Raw genomic sequence first — 15,264 nt, 5'->3', positions numbered from 1 at the left:
ATGCTCTAATCATCTTCGAAAAAAACTGATCCTGCACCTCACATTTTATGTGATTGAATAAAAATTGGCAAGACAAAACATTAGTAGCCTTAGAAATAAATATTATATTGAATAAAAAATTAGGAACATATAGAACATCAGTGAGATAGAATTCAATAGAAAAATAAACTGTTCCACATATAATTGAAACAGTCTATGAACCATTTGGCATCTTTATGATCACTGGATTAATAACACTATGTGATTGAAAAAATTTTAGAGAGAATGACACATGAGCGGTGGATCCTGTGTCTAAGATCCATTTATGAGAAAAGTCTGTGTGAGTGTAAGAAGAAAGTATTTGAAAAATACCTGGATGGGTCCAATACTGTTGTTGCCGAATTAATGTTATGAGCAGGGACTTGTGTATGGTGTTGAAACAAGGCAATCATTGCTTTTTTTTATCTTCAAAAAATAATTCTTCGAAATTTTGACTATCTTCCTCTGAGTTGAAGTCATGTTGTTTTCATCACTACTAGAAACTATTAGGTTGTTAATGTTTTCTCCTTTTTCGGTTCTTTGCATGTGTGGGGGTAACCTATATTTATGATAACAATTATCAACTAAGTGGCCAGTTTTGCCACAGTGCGAGCACATCTTTATAGACGCTCGATCTCTTTATCTACCAAATACTCCACAATCCCTTTCTCTTCTTCTATTGCTGGAAATTGAGTTGCTCACTACTGCATTGATCATAACTTTAAAAGTCAAAATTTCAGCTTGTTTCATCTGCCATTCTTGTTACAAAAGTAATGAGAAAATTGTAGCTACATCAAGGAGGGGATTCATCAACATTATTTAGGACTTCATAATAGCGTACTGCTCATTAAGTCCTCTTAAAAAACATATGACATTCGTCTGCTTCCTATAACCTTTCATCACTCCAAGTCCATAAGAACATGTCTTAACACACTGGCATAGAGAAATGGGTCTAAAGTCATCTAACTCTTCCCAAATTCTTTTTAGTTTAGTAAAATAGGATGTGATCAACATTTTTTCTTGTCTCATTGTGAACAAATCTTGTTGTAATCTAGCTATTCTAAAAATGTCTCCTTCGTAAAACCTATGTTCCAAGTCAGTCCAAAGCTCATAGGTATAATTACACCATAATACATTTGTAAGATTTCTTGACTCAAAGACACATGAAGCCAAGAAAGTACTATCGTATTGGATCTATCCCAAGCATTGAAAGTACTATCATTTTTATAAGGTTTTGGAAAAGATCCATCTATAAGTTTGATCTTATTTTTTGATTTTAAAGCAATTCACATAGATCGGGCCCAAAAATGATAATTCTGGTTTGATAATGGAATTAAAGTAAGAACGGTACCTAAAATCTCATTAAGGTGTAGAAAAAAGTAGGGGTGTGCATGGCCCGGCCCGGCCCGAAGACTCGGCCCGGTCCCAAACACTTTTGGGGCTAATTTAGTGTGATTTCATCGGGTCTAGGACCGGGTATGGGTCTTAAAAATAGACCCTGTCATTATTTCGGGTCGGGTCCGGGCCATATCTCGGGTCACCCGAAATCGGCTCGGTGGCCCGGTCATCATACACAATTAATATTTTGTGTTATTAGTGATGGATGATGGCTATTATTATGTGAAATTTAAGTATTGTAAACCTTAATATTTTGTATTACTAGTCATTGTATATAAGACTATAAGTTAATGTTTTATATTTAAAATGCATAAGACTTTAGACTAGTGCATAATCTTGTGTTATTTGTATTGATTTAAATATTTGGTGTTATTAGGCAATATTAGTATTGATTATGGTTATGCTTTAATTTTAGATAAAAGTTGGTTCTTATTATATTTTTCTAAGTGAATTTTACCATGTCAAATAATAGTTGGAGTCTTGGAAATTTGGATATTTTTACATGCTAACTTACAAGAAGGTATCAAGGTAATATAATGTTAACGGCCCGGTTTTCACCCGGTTTTTACCCGGTATAATCGTGGCCCGAAAGTGTATAGGTTTCATCGGGTCTAGGGTCGGGTTCGGGTCTAACAAATAGGCCCGGTATATATTTCGGGTCGGGTCTGGGTCACATCAAACCCGGTTTCACCCGGCCCATGCACACCCCTAAAAAAAAGGGACTCGATGGGTCTTGATTGAGGCTAGTGCTCGTCTTTGCAGTTTGTGATTGAAACAATGAGAATTGTGCCATCATTTTCACAAACTTTTGAAAATCTGACATAGTGAATTGTTGATTCTCTGGGTTTATTTGATCCATCATTCTTTCCTGTGTGTTCATCAAAATTGGGCTTGAACCACAATATCAGAATTCATGAAGCAATTAAACATTGAATGGTGAAAGGTACTCATAGATCTCTACAATCGTTCACGCTCACTGCACCATGTTAAAGTTTTGTCTCAGATAGTAAAAAAAGAACTTGATGATGATTTGGTGAGAGTGAGGAGATTGCTAGAGCAAAGTTTTGAGAGCTTCTTAGATGAATTCTGATTTATTAGAATAACGAATCACACTTACATTAGATACAAACTTTCTTTATATACAAATCATAATAAGCTTAACTATGAGTTTATTATCTGAACTATATATCTAACCATCTATTTTGCATTACTAAACTAATTTCTGTAACTGACTAACAAATACAAGTGACTTAGCTTGCTAATTTATTCCTATTATATTATCAAAGGACTAACACTTCTATTTTCCAATAGTATCATGAATAAGATAATAAAACTAAGAAAGAATAAAAAAAAATGAAAAATTTTTATTATCGAGGAATCATCACACTTTAAGACTGCAACATCTTACTTTGAGTTAAATTATATTCGGCCCAAGATACTTAAATTATCTATATTTGGTAAGATATTTCTTTCAATTTTTACTTTTATATTATTTTTTTTCCTCTTATGATAAACTTGCATTCTATATATTTTTCCTTGCTGCAGCTTATGTGTAAATTATACACTCTTAAATCCTAAATTTTTTTTCCACAAATCTAACTTGTTTAAATCTTCCCTTGATTTTCTTAGATTCATGGATATGTTCGATAAACATTTCTAACTAAAATCAATGTACAAAAAAATTATGAATTTACTGTAAGCTTAGTACATTCTTACACCCATAAAAAATCCCCTATTTTATTACTTTAAAGTTTTTAAACTAGTTGTCACAAAATTCTTTTTCATTCTTGTTTGAGAATACAGATTATACCTGTTTTTTTTTTCTTTTTTCTGTCTGAATATAAAAATTTAACTTGAATAAGTTAAAGATACATGCATGGGAAGGATGGTTTAAAATAAGATAATTATCAAATTTTGAAAAATAATTTTATCAATGAACTAATTTTATAAATGCAAAACAGTGATTCATGCAAAAATCTTGTGGTTACGAAATAATGGTAGGTAGGTAGGTAAAGCAAATTATGTTTTTTTTTCCCATAGGGCTTTTGGTTTTTCCAACTCCAACAGGTACAGAAAAAATAGTTACTTACTCAAAGCCCAAAAATTTGATTATTCTCTTTGTCCCTCCACCCTAAGGTGAGAGATAAAAATCATGACCAAAAACCAAAAAGGTGAGAGATAAAAAATAAATATAAAAATAAGGGTAAAGGGTAAAGGGTCCCAATTTCAAAATGAAAGTGGGAAGTGGCCAAGTGGGTGATAATACATAATAGTGATTTGTTTGCTTAGTAGTGTAGGGTACCTACCCTAATGATCATTATGGTGCCTTATAAATCTCTCAAGACATTCTTGTTTGGTAGGGTCTCATTTTCTCATCGTTTTAGTGGGGCAATTTTAAAGCTTGGTTCACGAGAGAGAATATCTTTTTAAAAAATAAAAATATAAAAAAACTTTTTTAATTTCCCCTCCTCTTTCAGTATATGATTATGACCATTGAACTGCAAATTTTTTCTATCTCTAGTTATTAGCTAGGGAAATTGAAGACCCATGTTAGTTAAAAAAAAGCTTTTAGATTTTATTTTATTTTTTAGAATTTTCTTCCACTAGTAGTTGCAGTTGATTTGTCTAACAAATGTGATTTATAGTACAATAACAGTGGGAAAGAAAGGAAAATGATGTGCTTTTTAAAAGTATCTTCTTAAACGTCTTTTTAAAAAAAATATTGGGTTTTCAATGTTTTCAAAATATTAATTATATTTGAACTTTTATTTTGTTTAAGAAGATTTTTAAATATACTATTAAGAGTTATGAAGCACAAATACTTTGTTATTAAAAATATTAGAAATAATTAAAAATAATTAAAAATTAATTTATATTTTAATATTAAAATTATTTTATATTATATATATCTCGTGCTTTTATATTTTATAAGAATTTAAAATTTATATATTTGTTCAGTTCACTACAAGAAAAGAGAGTTATTTTAGTATTTTATTTTTTAACATCATAATTAAATGTCAAAATTAATATATATTTTTGACAAATATCACAAATGTCAAATTTTCTATATTTTTTTATGAATAATTTGACCGTAGAAAATTACTTCTCAATTTTGACACTCATTTGTTTTCAATTTACTCTACTATTTTTCTTCTTTTTTGGGCTCTGTCAATTTTAACATCACACTGCTCTCAGTTTGGGATTATACTACTCATTCTTTATTTTCAAAATCTCAATTTATTTTTTAAATTCAAGATCTTATCTCATTCTTTGTTAAAAAATTTTGTTGAGAATATTTTATGGTCAATAAATATCACAATAAATAGTATTTTTTATGGTTAATAAATATAAAAAAAATATATTCTCAAATTTTTCTAACAAATTATTTTTGACAGCTAATATTTATCAAAATAAGATTTAAACTTTTTTCACAATTACTTATATGTTAAAAATACTATTTTTAATAAAATTTTTATTAACATATTTTCATAGTTAAAATAATATCAAAATTTGTTTTTTTGACAAATTTTAATTTTTTTACATATAACTCTAAAAAAAATCTATATTATTGTAGTGGTTTCTGTGCATTATATATTAAAAAATTTTATCACTGCTAAAATGATATTGACCATTGAAATAATAGAGTAAGAGAGAAGCATGGTCAATTGGCCATGATCTACTTCTATCTTATAAAAGTAAAACACTAAAACACACAAATTTAAAGCCTAATAATGAAAAATCAAGAATCAAAAAATTGAGAGACACGAATAATAGAAGATAACAAAAAATTAAAGAAATTAAAAAGGGGAAATATTTCCAATCTATCAAATAAAGAACGTAGAAATTATCAATTTGGAGACTCACCTCCTACTTCTTGTTTTATACTTTGTAAGTCTTAGATACTTAAAAAATATCTTAAAAATACATGCACCATCATCAGAATTACCATTAAATTTGACTAATTTCTTCTATTTTTTTTACTGAAAATAACATAAAAAAAAACTTAAGAAAAAGAGTAAGACTCTTTTCTAATAATAATATTTAAACTATTAAAAATTATTAATTATTCTAAGTACACCAATTTGTTAAAAGCAGCAGTTTTAGCTATTAAATTAGCCACTTTATTCACTGTACGCTGAATGAGTACTATCGTAACTGTCCAATTACTAATATCTTCTATTAAGAATAAATAATGTGATTCAAAGACATGAAAATATAATATGCTAGATTTTTTCCTTTCTAAAATTGATAGAGTTAATATAAGTATTGGTCTTATGATGATTCTATTTTAAATGTGATATTGTATTACTATCTCAACTCATAATAGTTTTGATAATTACTTTTTTTTCTCACAAAAATTTTTAACTCGACAGATTAAAAACTAATTTATCGTGAATTTCATCTTTATTTAAGGGTCTGTTGCTAACTAATTGGTTACCGCATGCACAAAGTGAATGAGCGAGTGAGCTAACTATTCAACAAAAACAAGTTGGTTTAATAATTACTTTCTAAAAGTATAATTTTTGTCATTTCTTGTAAAAAATTTTGTCTCTTTCAACAACCCTTTTTTTTTGCAAACTCTTTTTGAGATAACTCAAAAATGAATTTGATATTTGCATGACGAAACTTTTCGTATCGTAACTATTGATTATGTAGAATAGAAGACAAAAATCTCGCATTTACGTCTATTAGTTCTTTTAGATAAAGCGTATGAGATTAGTGTTACCTATCATTTGTGGAGTCACTCGTTGCTTTGCTAGCAACCTTTTCACACTAGCATAATCAAACTATAATAGTAAAATAAACAAACATAATTAAACTTTTCATATATAAACGCTAAATATGTATCCATATACGATTATCGATTGGTTTTTAGTGTTTATATAACGTGATTGGTTTATTATATATGATGAATTGAATTAATAACTTCTTTTATTAGTAATAAAAGTGTGAAATTTCTCTTATATAAATCTTACATTATTTTGATCATGATATAAAGTGCATATAAATCAAGACACAAAATAAAATAAGAATACATAATATTTTTTTATTGTTATCAAGATTCTGAAAACTGATTATTGAACCATTCTAACTATTGATTTATCAATTTTAAAATTTAATTAGTTTAATTATAATTCAACTAAAATAACTAAATTATGATAAAATAATGTATAAAATCATGAATAAATTAAATACACAAAAACATAAATATATATTAATATGAATTTTTAAAATGATAAATTAAAAGTGTAAAATCAAGAGGCAAATCATATTAACATATATTATATGTATAACAAAGACTTATATATGTATAAATAAAACAGGCAAAGACTTATATATTTTTTGTTATAAAATAATAAAAAAATAATCAAACAAAAAAATTATTTGTTTAGTTATATCTTAATTCATAAATTATTTTTATTTGAAAAATAAACTTATTTTATATATTTTTATTTTTAATATATATTTAATTTAAATTAAATATATTATGTTATAATATTAAAAATAAAGATAATTTATTATATATATAAAAAAATCTTTTTTAATAGACTTGAATAGTTAATTAGGGAAATTAAAAAAGGTCATAATTATAGAAAAAAAAATTTTAAGTAGACTAATTTTTTTATTTAATTTGATCAACCCGTTTTTAACCGATTTAACGATTTACGAATAATTTTTAAATAAACCGTTTTAACTTATTAACTGAATTACATAATTATATAATTGTTAATTTAATTAGTCTAATCAACTGCTTCAATTCGATTTTTAGAACATTAATATCTCATTTTGCCTCGTTCTCGACCATTCTATCTAGTTATTAATAATTAATTACCTTTAAAAAGGAGAGTAAAAGAAAGAAGAGTTTTATGGTATTTTTGTTATGATGTCTAAATTATTTATTTTTTTAAAATAAAAAATAAATTATGTAAAATTTATTAAATATTATTTATTTATTTTTTTTAATAACTTAAATACAAAGTGATAGACACCATAGCATTCATTTAAAAGAAAACGAGAAAAACAAAAACAAATCAAAAATTTCAAAAGTGCTTAGTAGACATTCAGTTATATAAAGCTTGGTGGTTCATGTACTGAAAAACCAGCTTTAATTACTACCAAATATATGAAACTCTGCCACACGCAATCTTGTCAGATTATTAAGCTAAGCTATATATCTCTCTATTTTGTTTGTTTCATTGGCCATTCAATCCATATATAATTGCTTGTTTTCTGGTTGGATTTGGCACTAACATTGCTCAATAAAGAAATATTGAATACGACTCTTCATTTCCTAAAATTTATATGATAAAATGTTCTTGCTCTATTCAAAAAGTTACTTTAGGCAAAGCTTCATATATATGGATATCTAATTGCACGTCTTAATAATAAGGTCCCCATGGTACCTTCATTAATAAGGCATTACTTCAATTTCACGTTATTCACTGAATTAAACATGATGTTATGTGAAAACAAAATTTTAGTTTATGGTCATTTATATTGATTACTCATAGTCCTAGGGTTAAGTAATGACAAGAACTACAGAAAATTAGCAAATAATTTTAGTATGTATCAAATAATGTAAAAACTTAATGTGTACTTTTAAAATAATAAAAAATAGTAAACATTTAAATTTGTCTTAAAATATTTTAAATTGGGCATTTGAGTTTTCAATAAATTTTTTATTTTTTTTACTATTATTTGATAGATTAGTTCTTTTACCCTTTTCGATAAAATTTTTAATAAGCATATTAGATAAATAAATTTTTAACAAATTTTATTATAAAATAATTAAATTATTAAAAAATACACTCTAAAATAAATTAATTCCTTTTCAAAATGATAAAGTGACTAATCTATTTGATAAAAGTAATTATCGAAGACTTATAAAGCATAAAATTTATTGCGCCCAAAATATTCTATTTATAATTTTCTGAGAATTAATTTGGTGGTCTATTCTAAAAAAATTGTGTAATATAAATTAGTTAATCTTAAGGGAAATTAATGTAAGCTCAATTTTTTTTAAATGTCTAATGTTATATTTAAAATGTAGAATATGATATTCTTTAATTATAATTAAAATTAAAATTAAAATATAGTATATTATAATTATCAATTTAATAATTAAATTAAAATATGTCACATGATATTTTTTCATTAAAATTGAGATAAAATATTTTTTTTAAAATTAATAAATTCTCTTCCTCCATCCTCTTACTACCTTTCTCCTCTTCTCTATTTTTCTATATATCCTTTTCACTCTATATATAACTTATAATTTATATTTTATATTACTAATTTAACAAACCAAAATGTGTTACAAGATATTTTTTCATTATAATTAAAATAAAAAATTTTTCCTCCAAAATTAACAAATTTTCTCCTTCCTTCTTCTTCTTTATCTTTTACTTTCTTTTTTTTTTCTCATTCTCTTCTATTTTTTCACTTTTCTATTCTACAAAAAATTCATAAAATAATTCATAAAAAATACATTAAATTTATAATTAAATATAATTAAAAATAATATCGTAATACTTTTCACATAAAAATAATAATAATAATATTATTATTATTATAATTTAATTTTTATTTAATTTTAAATTTTCATTGCATATATTTTTAATTTATATTTATATTTTTTCTTCAAATATTTATTATATATAATTTGAATAGAATACTAATGTTGTGATTAATAATTTGAATCAAAATTCAATTATTTTTAAAAAATTAATTGAATTAATTTTATAACTATGAATATAATTTTTCATACTAATATCTAATTATATATATATATAGAATAATATTATTTTTAAATAATAAATATAAAAATTAATTATTTTTATTTGTGCAACAGATGTAACACTTAATCAAATATAATAGTATACATATTAAATTCTTTCAAATTTTAGATAATAAATATTAAAATTAATTATTAATAACAAATTAAATTCTTTCACATGAAAATAAAAACTAAAAAAAATTATTATTTAATTTTTTTATCTACGAAAATTCTATTTTTTTTAGTTTACAAAAACTTTTGTTCTTTGTGACTTTTTTTATAAAATTGGTTTGATTTAATAAATTTTTTTGTCATAATCTATAATATAAAAATAAAATCGATGTAATTTTAACAGAGTTATCTTTTTGTAATATTATTATGTCAAAAACATTAGTACTTTATAAACAAAATTTGTGTGTGTGTAATATTGTTTAATCTTCAAGAGAAAACAATGTAACTAACCCCAAAAAACTTTAGCTCAAAATGTGAAAAGTGAAAGATATCTTATGTATGTCCTATGTGTCCATGTGTAGATTAAAGAGACTCCTTTGTGGCAAATATTATTATGATATACAAATTCAACAAAAGAAGTGAAGAACTAATCATCAAATAGAAGAAATGAAAATTAAAATTATTGTTAAGGAGGGTTTGGGTTTAAAATGTTGAGAAGGGATTAAATATTTTAAGTATCATCTAACAACTCCACCCTGGATGTTCCTTTTTAAGGTTATGTTCCATTCATCAATTACCATTGTGATTGACACAATAATAATAATAATAATGATAATAAATATAAAAAAGTTATAAATATTATTCCGAAGAAAGAAGAATAAAACAGCATGTAGAGTGGAGGAAGAGAAATAAAATAATAAAAGAATCAATCACCGGACACGTCGTCATATGATTGGGCATTTGTATTTTTTTGGAGACAACCCTGTCAGATTAACATTTTTTATTTGCATTTCTTTAATCATGTCTTCAAAATTAAAATAATAATAACAATAAAGAACTTGGTATTATACGATACAAATCTCATAATAGTAATACATTATGATGTGCAACTGTTCTGTATACAGCACCACATTCAAAGCATCTTGCTAATAATTAAAACAGAAATAATTAATTAAATTAAAAAAAAAACTAATCTGCAGCCCAATAATAGACCCATGAATATAAAATTCGTTTAGATTGCAACCTATAAATCTTTTGTTAAACCCCAAAACTGGATTTTTCCTAACAACCTATCAGAAAAAAAAGATTAGCATTAATATTTTAAGTGTATCTTTCCAAACCTGAACTCCACTATAAGTCTCCTTTTTCCTATTCACAAGTTAATAATAAAAGTTGGTAAGATTATATAAAAGCTCAATGATTCATTGGGCCTAGTCAGAATCTCACCACTTGCCAGCCTGGGATTCTTTTTTATGCTCAAGTTTATTAGTTAAAAATATTTACTTTCAAATTTTAAAAAATTACTTTTTTTTTATTTGTCCATTTTTTTTCCTTCAAAGAGTTGTTCTTTGCTTTTTATTTATTTATTTTTGGTCCACTTCAAAGAGTTGTTTCTAACTTCTAACTTCTAGCTTTTGTTCATGGATTTTTCTATCTGCACAGTAATTAAAAAAAGGGCAGAAGCTTCTGTTTTTGGTGGAAGGATAAAATTACAAGAATGCCCTCAAGAAAAGATAACAACAAAAGTTGACCACAGCTCAAGTTAACCAACCAAATGTCCTAATCATTGTAATTAGACTTTTCAGACCCAAAATATAAAAGAAAGAGACCCCACTAATACAGCTGGTTACAACACAAAGTGAGAATCATATCCACCAGATTGCGCAATTTAGCAGAGATTAATTGACATGACCTTTAATTTGATTTAGATTTTTAATTAAATGATGAATACCCACGAAAATTCTTAGTGGATTGATGTGATTGTGATGGATGAAAATATAAAAAAGCGCAATATATATAATGGTAGACAAGTAGTGAAGAGGGGATAATGAAAGGTGGTAGAAAAAAAATTTTCTTTAATTAGCCACTATATCTTACAAATTTGGTGCCAAATAATAATAATAAGAATTTTGCACCAGAGAATAATACAGAATCAGGTCCTAGGATTTTACAGTGAATAATTGTACAAAAAAATATTATTAAAAAAAAATAGAAGCCCCAGATGATTAGAAATTAAAAATCATTGAAAAGGGTAAAAGAAAGAAAAAGGAACAAACTAACTTAAAGACAAAAAAAAAAAAAAGAAGGGTTCTATTGAATAGACCTAGTGATAATAATTGCTTAATAATAATTCAGGGGTTGTTGGAAAATAAAAATCTCTTTAGTTGCATACAGCAGTCTTCCTATTCCTCTGGGCTTGAATTCAGGCGCAATGAATGGAGATTAGAGCTCAACTTTCATTTGTGATACTTGATTTGAACCTGCATTTGGACCAAAACCCATGATTAGATTAATGTCAATGTTCTTGGGGGACCTAATGAAAATGATGTTTCTTCATATCCCTTCGTGCAAAATACGAAAAGTTTACATATTCTTGAGATATATTTAACGTGTGTTAAAAAAAAAAAAATACTCATTTTAATAATACAAAGTGACAAAAGTACCCTTGACTATCTATAATATTGTAGGTTTTACAATAACTTAAAAAGTTTAAGGAATTAGGATATTTTTCTCTAATGCTATATCTTTTCAATTAACGAGTGAATGTGACATATTATTTAGTGGTTTATTACCGTCGAAACTTGGGGAATGAATTGGTGTTGTCCTGTTTGAAGTTTGGCCAAATCCCATTTGAACAATGGTGTGGAGGTCATCCTCACAGAAAGTTAATGGATACTGAAAAGTGATAGAGAGGAATTGTTAGCCAAAAGAAAAAAGGGTTCAAGAAATGAAGTGAAAAGAACAGAAACTACATTAGTATGCGTTATTAGTATTATTGTTATTATTAATTACCTGAGATCCAATTTCATTAAAGGCATTTAGTTGAGGTAATTGCATGCCAAGAGTTTGGCACAAAGCAGAATCTAATGGGTCCACTGAATTGTGGGGCAAAGAACCATTAGGAATGTTATTGTGGATAACTGGGTTTTGCTGGGATTGGTGGCCATAAAAGGGTGTTGCTGACGAATCTATTGGGAAAATTGGGTGTGCCAATGAATGATTTGATTGAAATATCTGCAAAACAAAAATTGGCAATTATAAATCCCATTTCATGATAAATATAAAAAAAAAATCTATATTTTTTTGGTTGCAAAAAAGTAAACTGTCTTACATCTTTTGGAACAATGTTCTCAATGCTAAGATCCATTCTTGTGTTAACAGAAGCCAATTTCATAGACAGGAACTGCAATATTAGGTAGAAAAAAGTCAAAACTTGATGAGCAAGAAAACTAGCATCATGATCATCCATTTTGAGATGCTTATTGTTGAAGAATTATTATTGTTATTGATGTTATTATTATTACCTCAACTTGGCGCTGCAATGACTGAACATAGTTTATGATTTCATCGAGCATAAGTGCTTTGCCAGTGACCTATAACGAACAAATGATTTCCCATACCCAAGTTAGTAAAAAAGAAAATGAAAGTACAAATTTATGACTTATGAGCACAACACAAACCACATGTACTTTGAAATTTGAATGCTGCAATTAGCTTATCTGAATTCTGCCACACATACCTTATTGCAGCCTGGTACAAGATCTTGGAGAAGCTTCATTCTCTCACTAATTTTCTCTCTCCTTACCTATTTTCACAAAAATTAGGACAAAATAAGAGATTTAAGTGTAAATAATTTGAATATAAATATAATATATGATGATAAATTATATGATAAAGATGTAAATTTACAAGTCTTTTCTTTTATAATATGAAATAGTACTTGAGAAAATTAAGACCCACGTTTTGAACAGTAATAAATAACTACAAAAAGAATTTATATTCTCTCCATACACTTTTAATCTGTATAGTAGAATATCCGGTGTCCCGTAGGAGACAATAATATTGTTTGATTGATATTGGTAATTATGGTAATAAAAGGGTAAAAAAGGTAACTTACACGTTCTGCAAGACTGTGGCTGTCAGTGGCTTGGCCTCTTCTGGCTCTGACATGAATGTAGTCCTTTGGTGGCTCTGGAGGCTTTGAGTTGTTACTCTTGTTGTTCTGTTGTTGTTTCTCTTCTCCTTTGGATTCTTCTTCCACCTTCACTCTCCCATTATTCTCATTTCCTTCACCTTCATTTCCCTTGCTCCTCTTTGCATTTGACTCTTCACTACCTTCACCTCCCTAAATTCATGTTTTTAGTGTTTATTATTAAGCAAAATTCCATTACCGAATACAAATAAATAAGAGAACAAAATTAACTATAATTGGTTGACAGTTAAAAAACGCAACAAATTACCGTTATCCAAAAAAGAAAAATCACGTGATTATAATTTATAATTTTTGTTTACCTTGGTAGAGTCTTTGGCTTTTGCTCTGGAAGAACCTTTCCTTTTCCTTGAACTCATGTCAGAAGAAGAAGCGATTTTCAAAGCAGCACCTTCTACATTTGGATTCTGCTCTGAAATTGTAGATTCCTCTTGAGAAGAATTCGCAGCCATTTCCAAAGGAGAAGAACAAATCTTCTCCATTTGAGATCCGAGCGATTTCAGCGATGGACTACTCGAGACTCGATGAATTGGATTAGATCTCTGATGAGTCAACTCTGCGCCATTGTTGTTGTTGTTGTGATTGTTTATCATGACTAATGGAGAAGTAGTAGTGGTTGTTGTTGTTGTTGTGGTTGTTCTTCCATTGAAGCTTCTGCTTCCGAAGCAAGAGAACTTGGCGGCTCTTTCAGCGAAACCAGGATCAGCTGAGAATTCAGCGACGGTTGCTGAATTCAGAGCCATTGATGATGACGGTGGCGGCGGTTTCGGCATGTTGAGCTTCGGAGGAGAGTTCAACGGCGTGCTATAACACGACGAAGAAGGAGTAGTGTTATTGTTGTTGTAAAGAGCGACGGTTTGAGAATGTGGCGAGATCTCAGCGGAGCTTCCTCCAATTGTTCCTAATTTTCCGATGAGTTCTCTTATGACGAAACTGTTGTCGTTTTGGATCATGTTGAAATTCGGTGCTGCTGTTGATGGAGATGAAACCATTGAGCTCAAAGCTGAGGAGTCAAATTGAAGGTTGTTATGATCGGTGTTGTTGTTGTTGTTGTAGAAGGAATCTTGGTTTTGGTGATTATTATTCTCAGGTGAGCAATTTGCAACATTATTTTGTTGATGAATTTCCATGGATGATGATGATGACGAATGATGACGCCATGTTGTTTGCATTGAAGCCGTTTCAAACTGATGAATTGGATGGTGCTGGTGATGGGACATGCCACCATTCAGAAAGAATTGGTTTTCCATTCAGCCTTTCCAGATCAGGTGACAAACAAGCAATTCTTTCTTTTCTTTTCTTTCTTTTCTTTTTTAATAATTAGCAAAAGTCTTCAAACCAGAACAGAGTTATGTATGTCCCTAGAATTTGAAGGATAAAATGATTTGTTTACATTAGAGAAGAAACAAAGAGAATTTTGAAGGAGGAGTGGTAGCAAATGTGGTAAGAAGGGGACAATTGAAGTGATGATCAGATCAATGAGAGAGAGAGAGAGTTTGGGTGTGAAAAAGGAAAATAGTGTGTTTGGGAAGTAAAAGGGATGGGAAAGAGAGAGAAGAGAAAGGGGGAAGAGAATAGACGGGGCTACAACGGGGTTAAATAGAAACCAAATACGGAACTGTGTGCTGCTGTTGACCATTTTCTATTCAACTCTGCTAGTGCTGTTTAGATAAAGAAACGTTATTTCAACAAACAGAAGTGTTAAAAAGACATCAAAATTTATTATTTTAAGTATTAATTAATTATTAATAATTAAAAATATAGAATAAAATATATTATTAAATTATTAAATTAAAAAATTAAATTAATAATTAAAAATAATAAATTTTAATGATGCTTAATAATTTTTTTAACAAATTATCTTTTCTTTTTTCTTTTTGTCTTTTTAAAAGCTACAAATTATTATGTG

General features: G+C 27.6%; 1 protein-coding gene across 1 annotated transcript; it reads right to left on the bottom strand.

The window, feature by feature from the left end:
- Positions 1-11,193: 11,193 nt before the first annotated feature.
- On the bottom strand, positions 11,194-15,027 carry LOC112710292 (transcription factor bHLH62). Its single transcript, XM_025762452.2, has 8 exons — positions 13,658-15,027; positions 13,263-13,490; positions 12,885-12,950; positions 12,670-12,738; positions 12,477-12,548; positions 12,158-12,379; positions 11,938-12,040; positions 11,194-11,625 (listed from the first exon to the last, which is right to left on the bottom strand). Exons 1-8 carry the CDS (start codon positions 14,603-14,605, stop codon positions 11,588-11,590), a joined length of 1,746 nt encoding a protein of 581 aa, XP_025618237.1. The 5' UTR covers positions 14,606-15,027; the 3' UTR covers positions 11,194-11,587.
- Positions 15,028-15,264: the final 237 nt, after the last annotated feature.

Source organism: Arachis hypogaea, chromosome 9 (genome assembly GCF_003086295.3).
Source record: "Arachis hypogaea cultivar Tifrunner chromosome 9, arahy.Tifrunner.gnm2.J5K5, whole genome shotgun sequence".
Lineage (NCBI taxonomy): Eukaryota > Viridiplantae > Streptophyta > Magnoliopsida > Fabales > Fabaceae > Arachis > Arachis hypogaea.
This window is presented reverse-complemented; position numbering and strand designations above follow the sequence as displayed.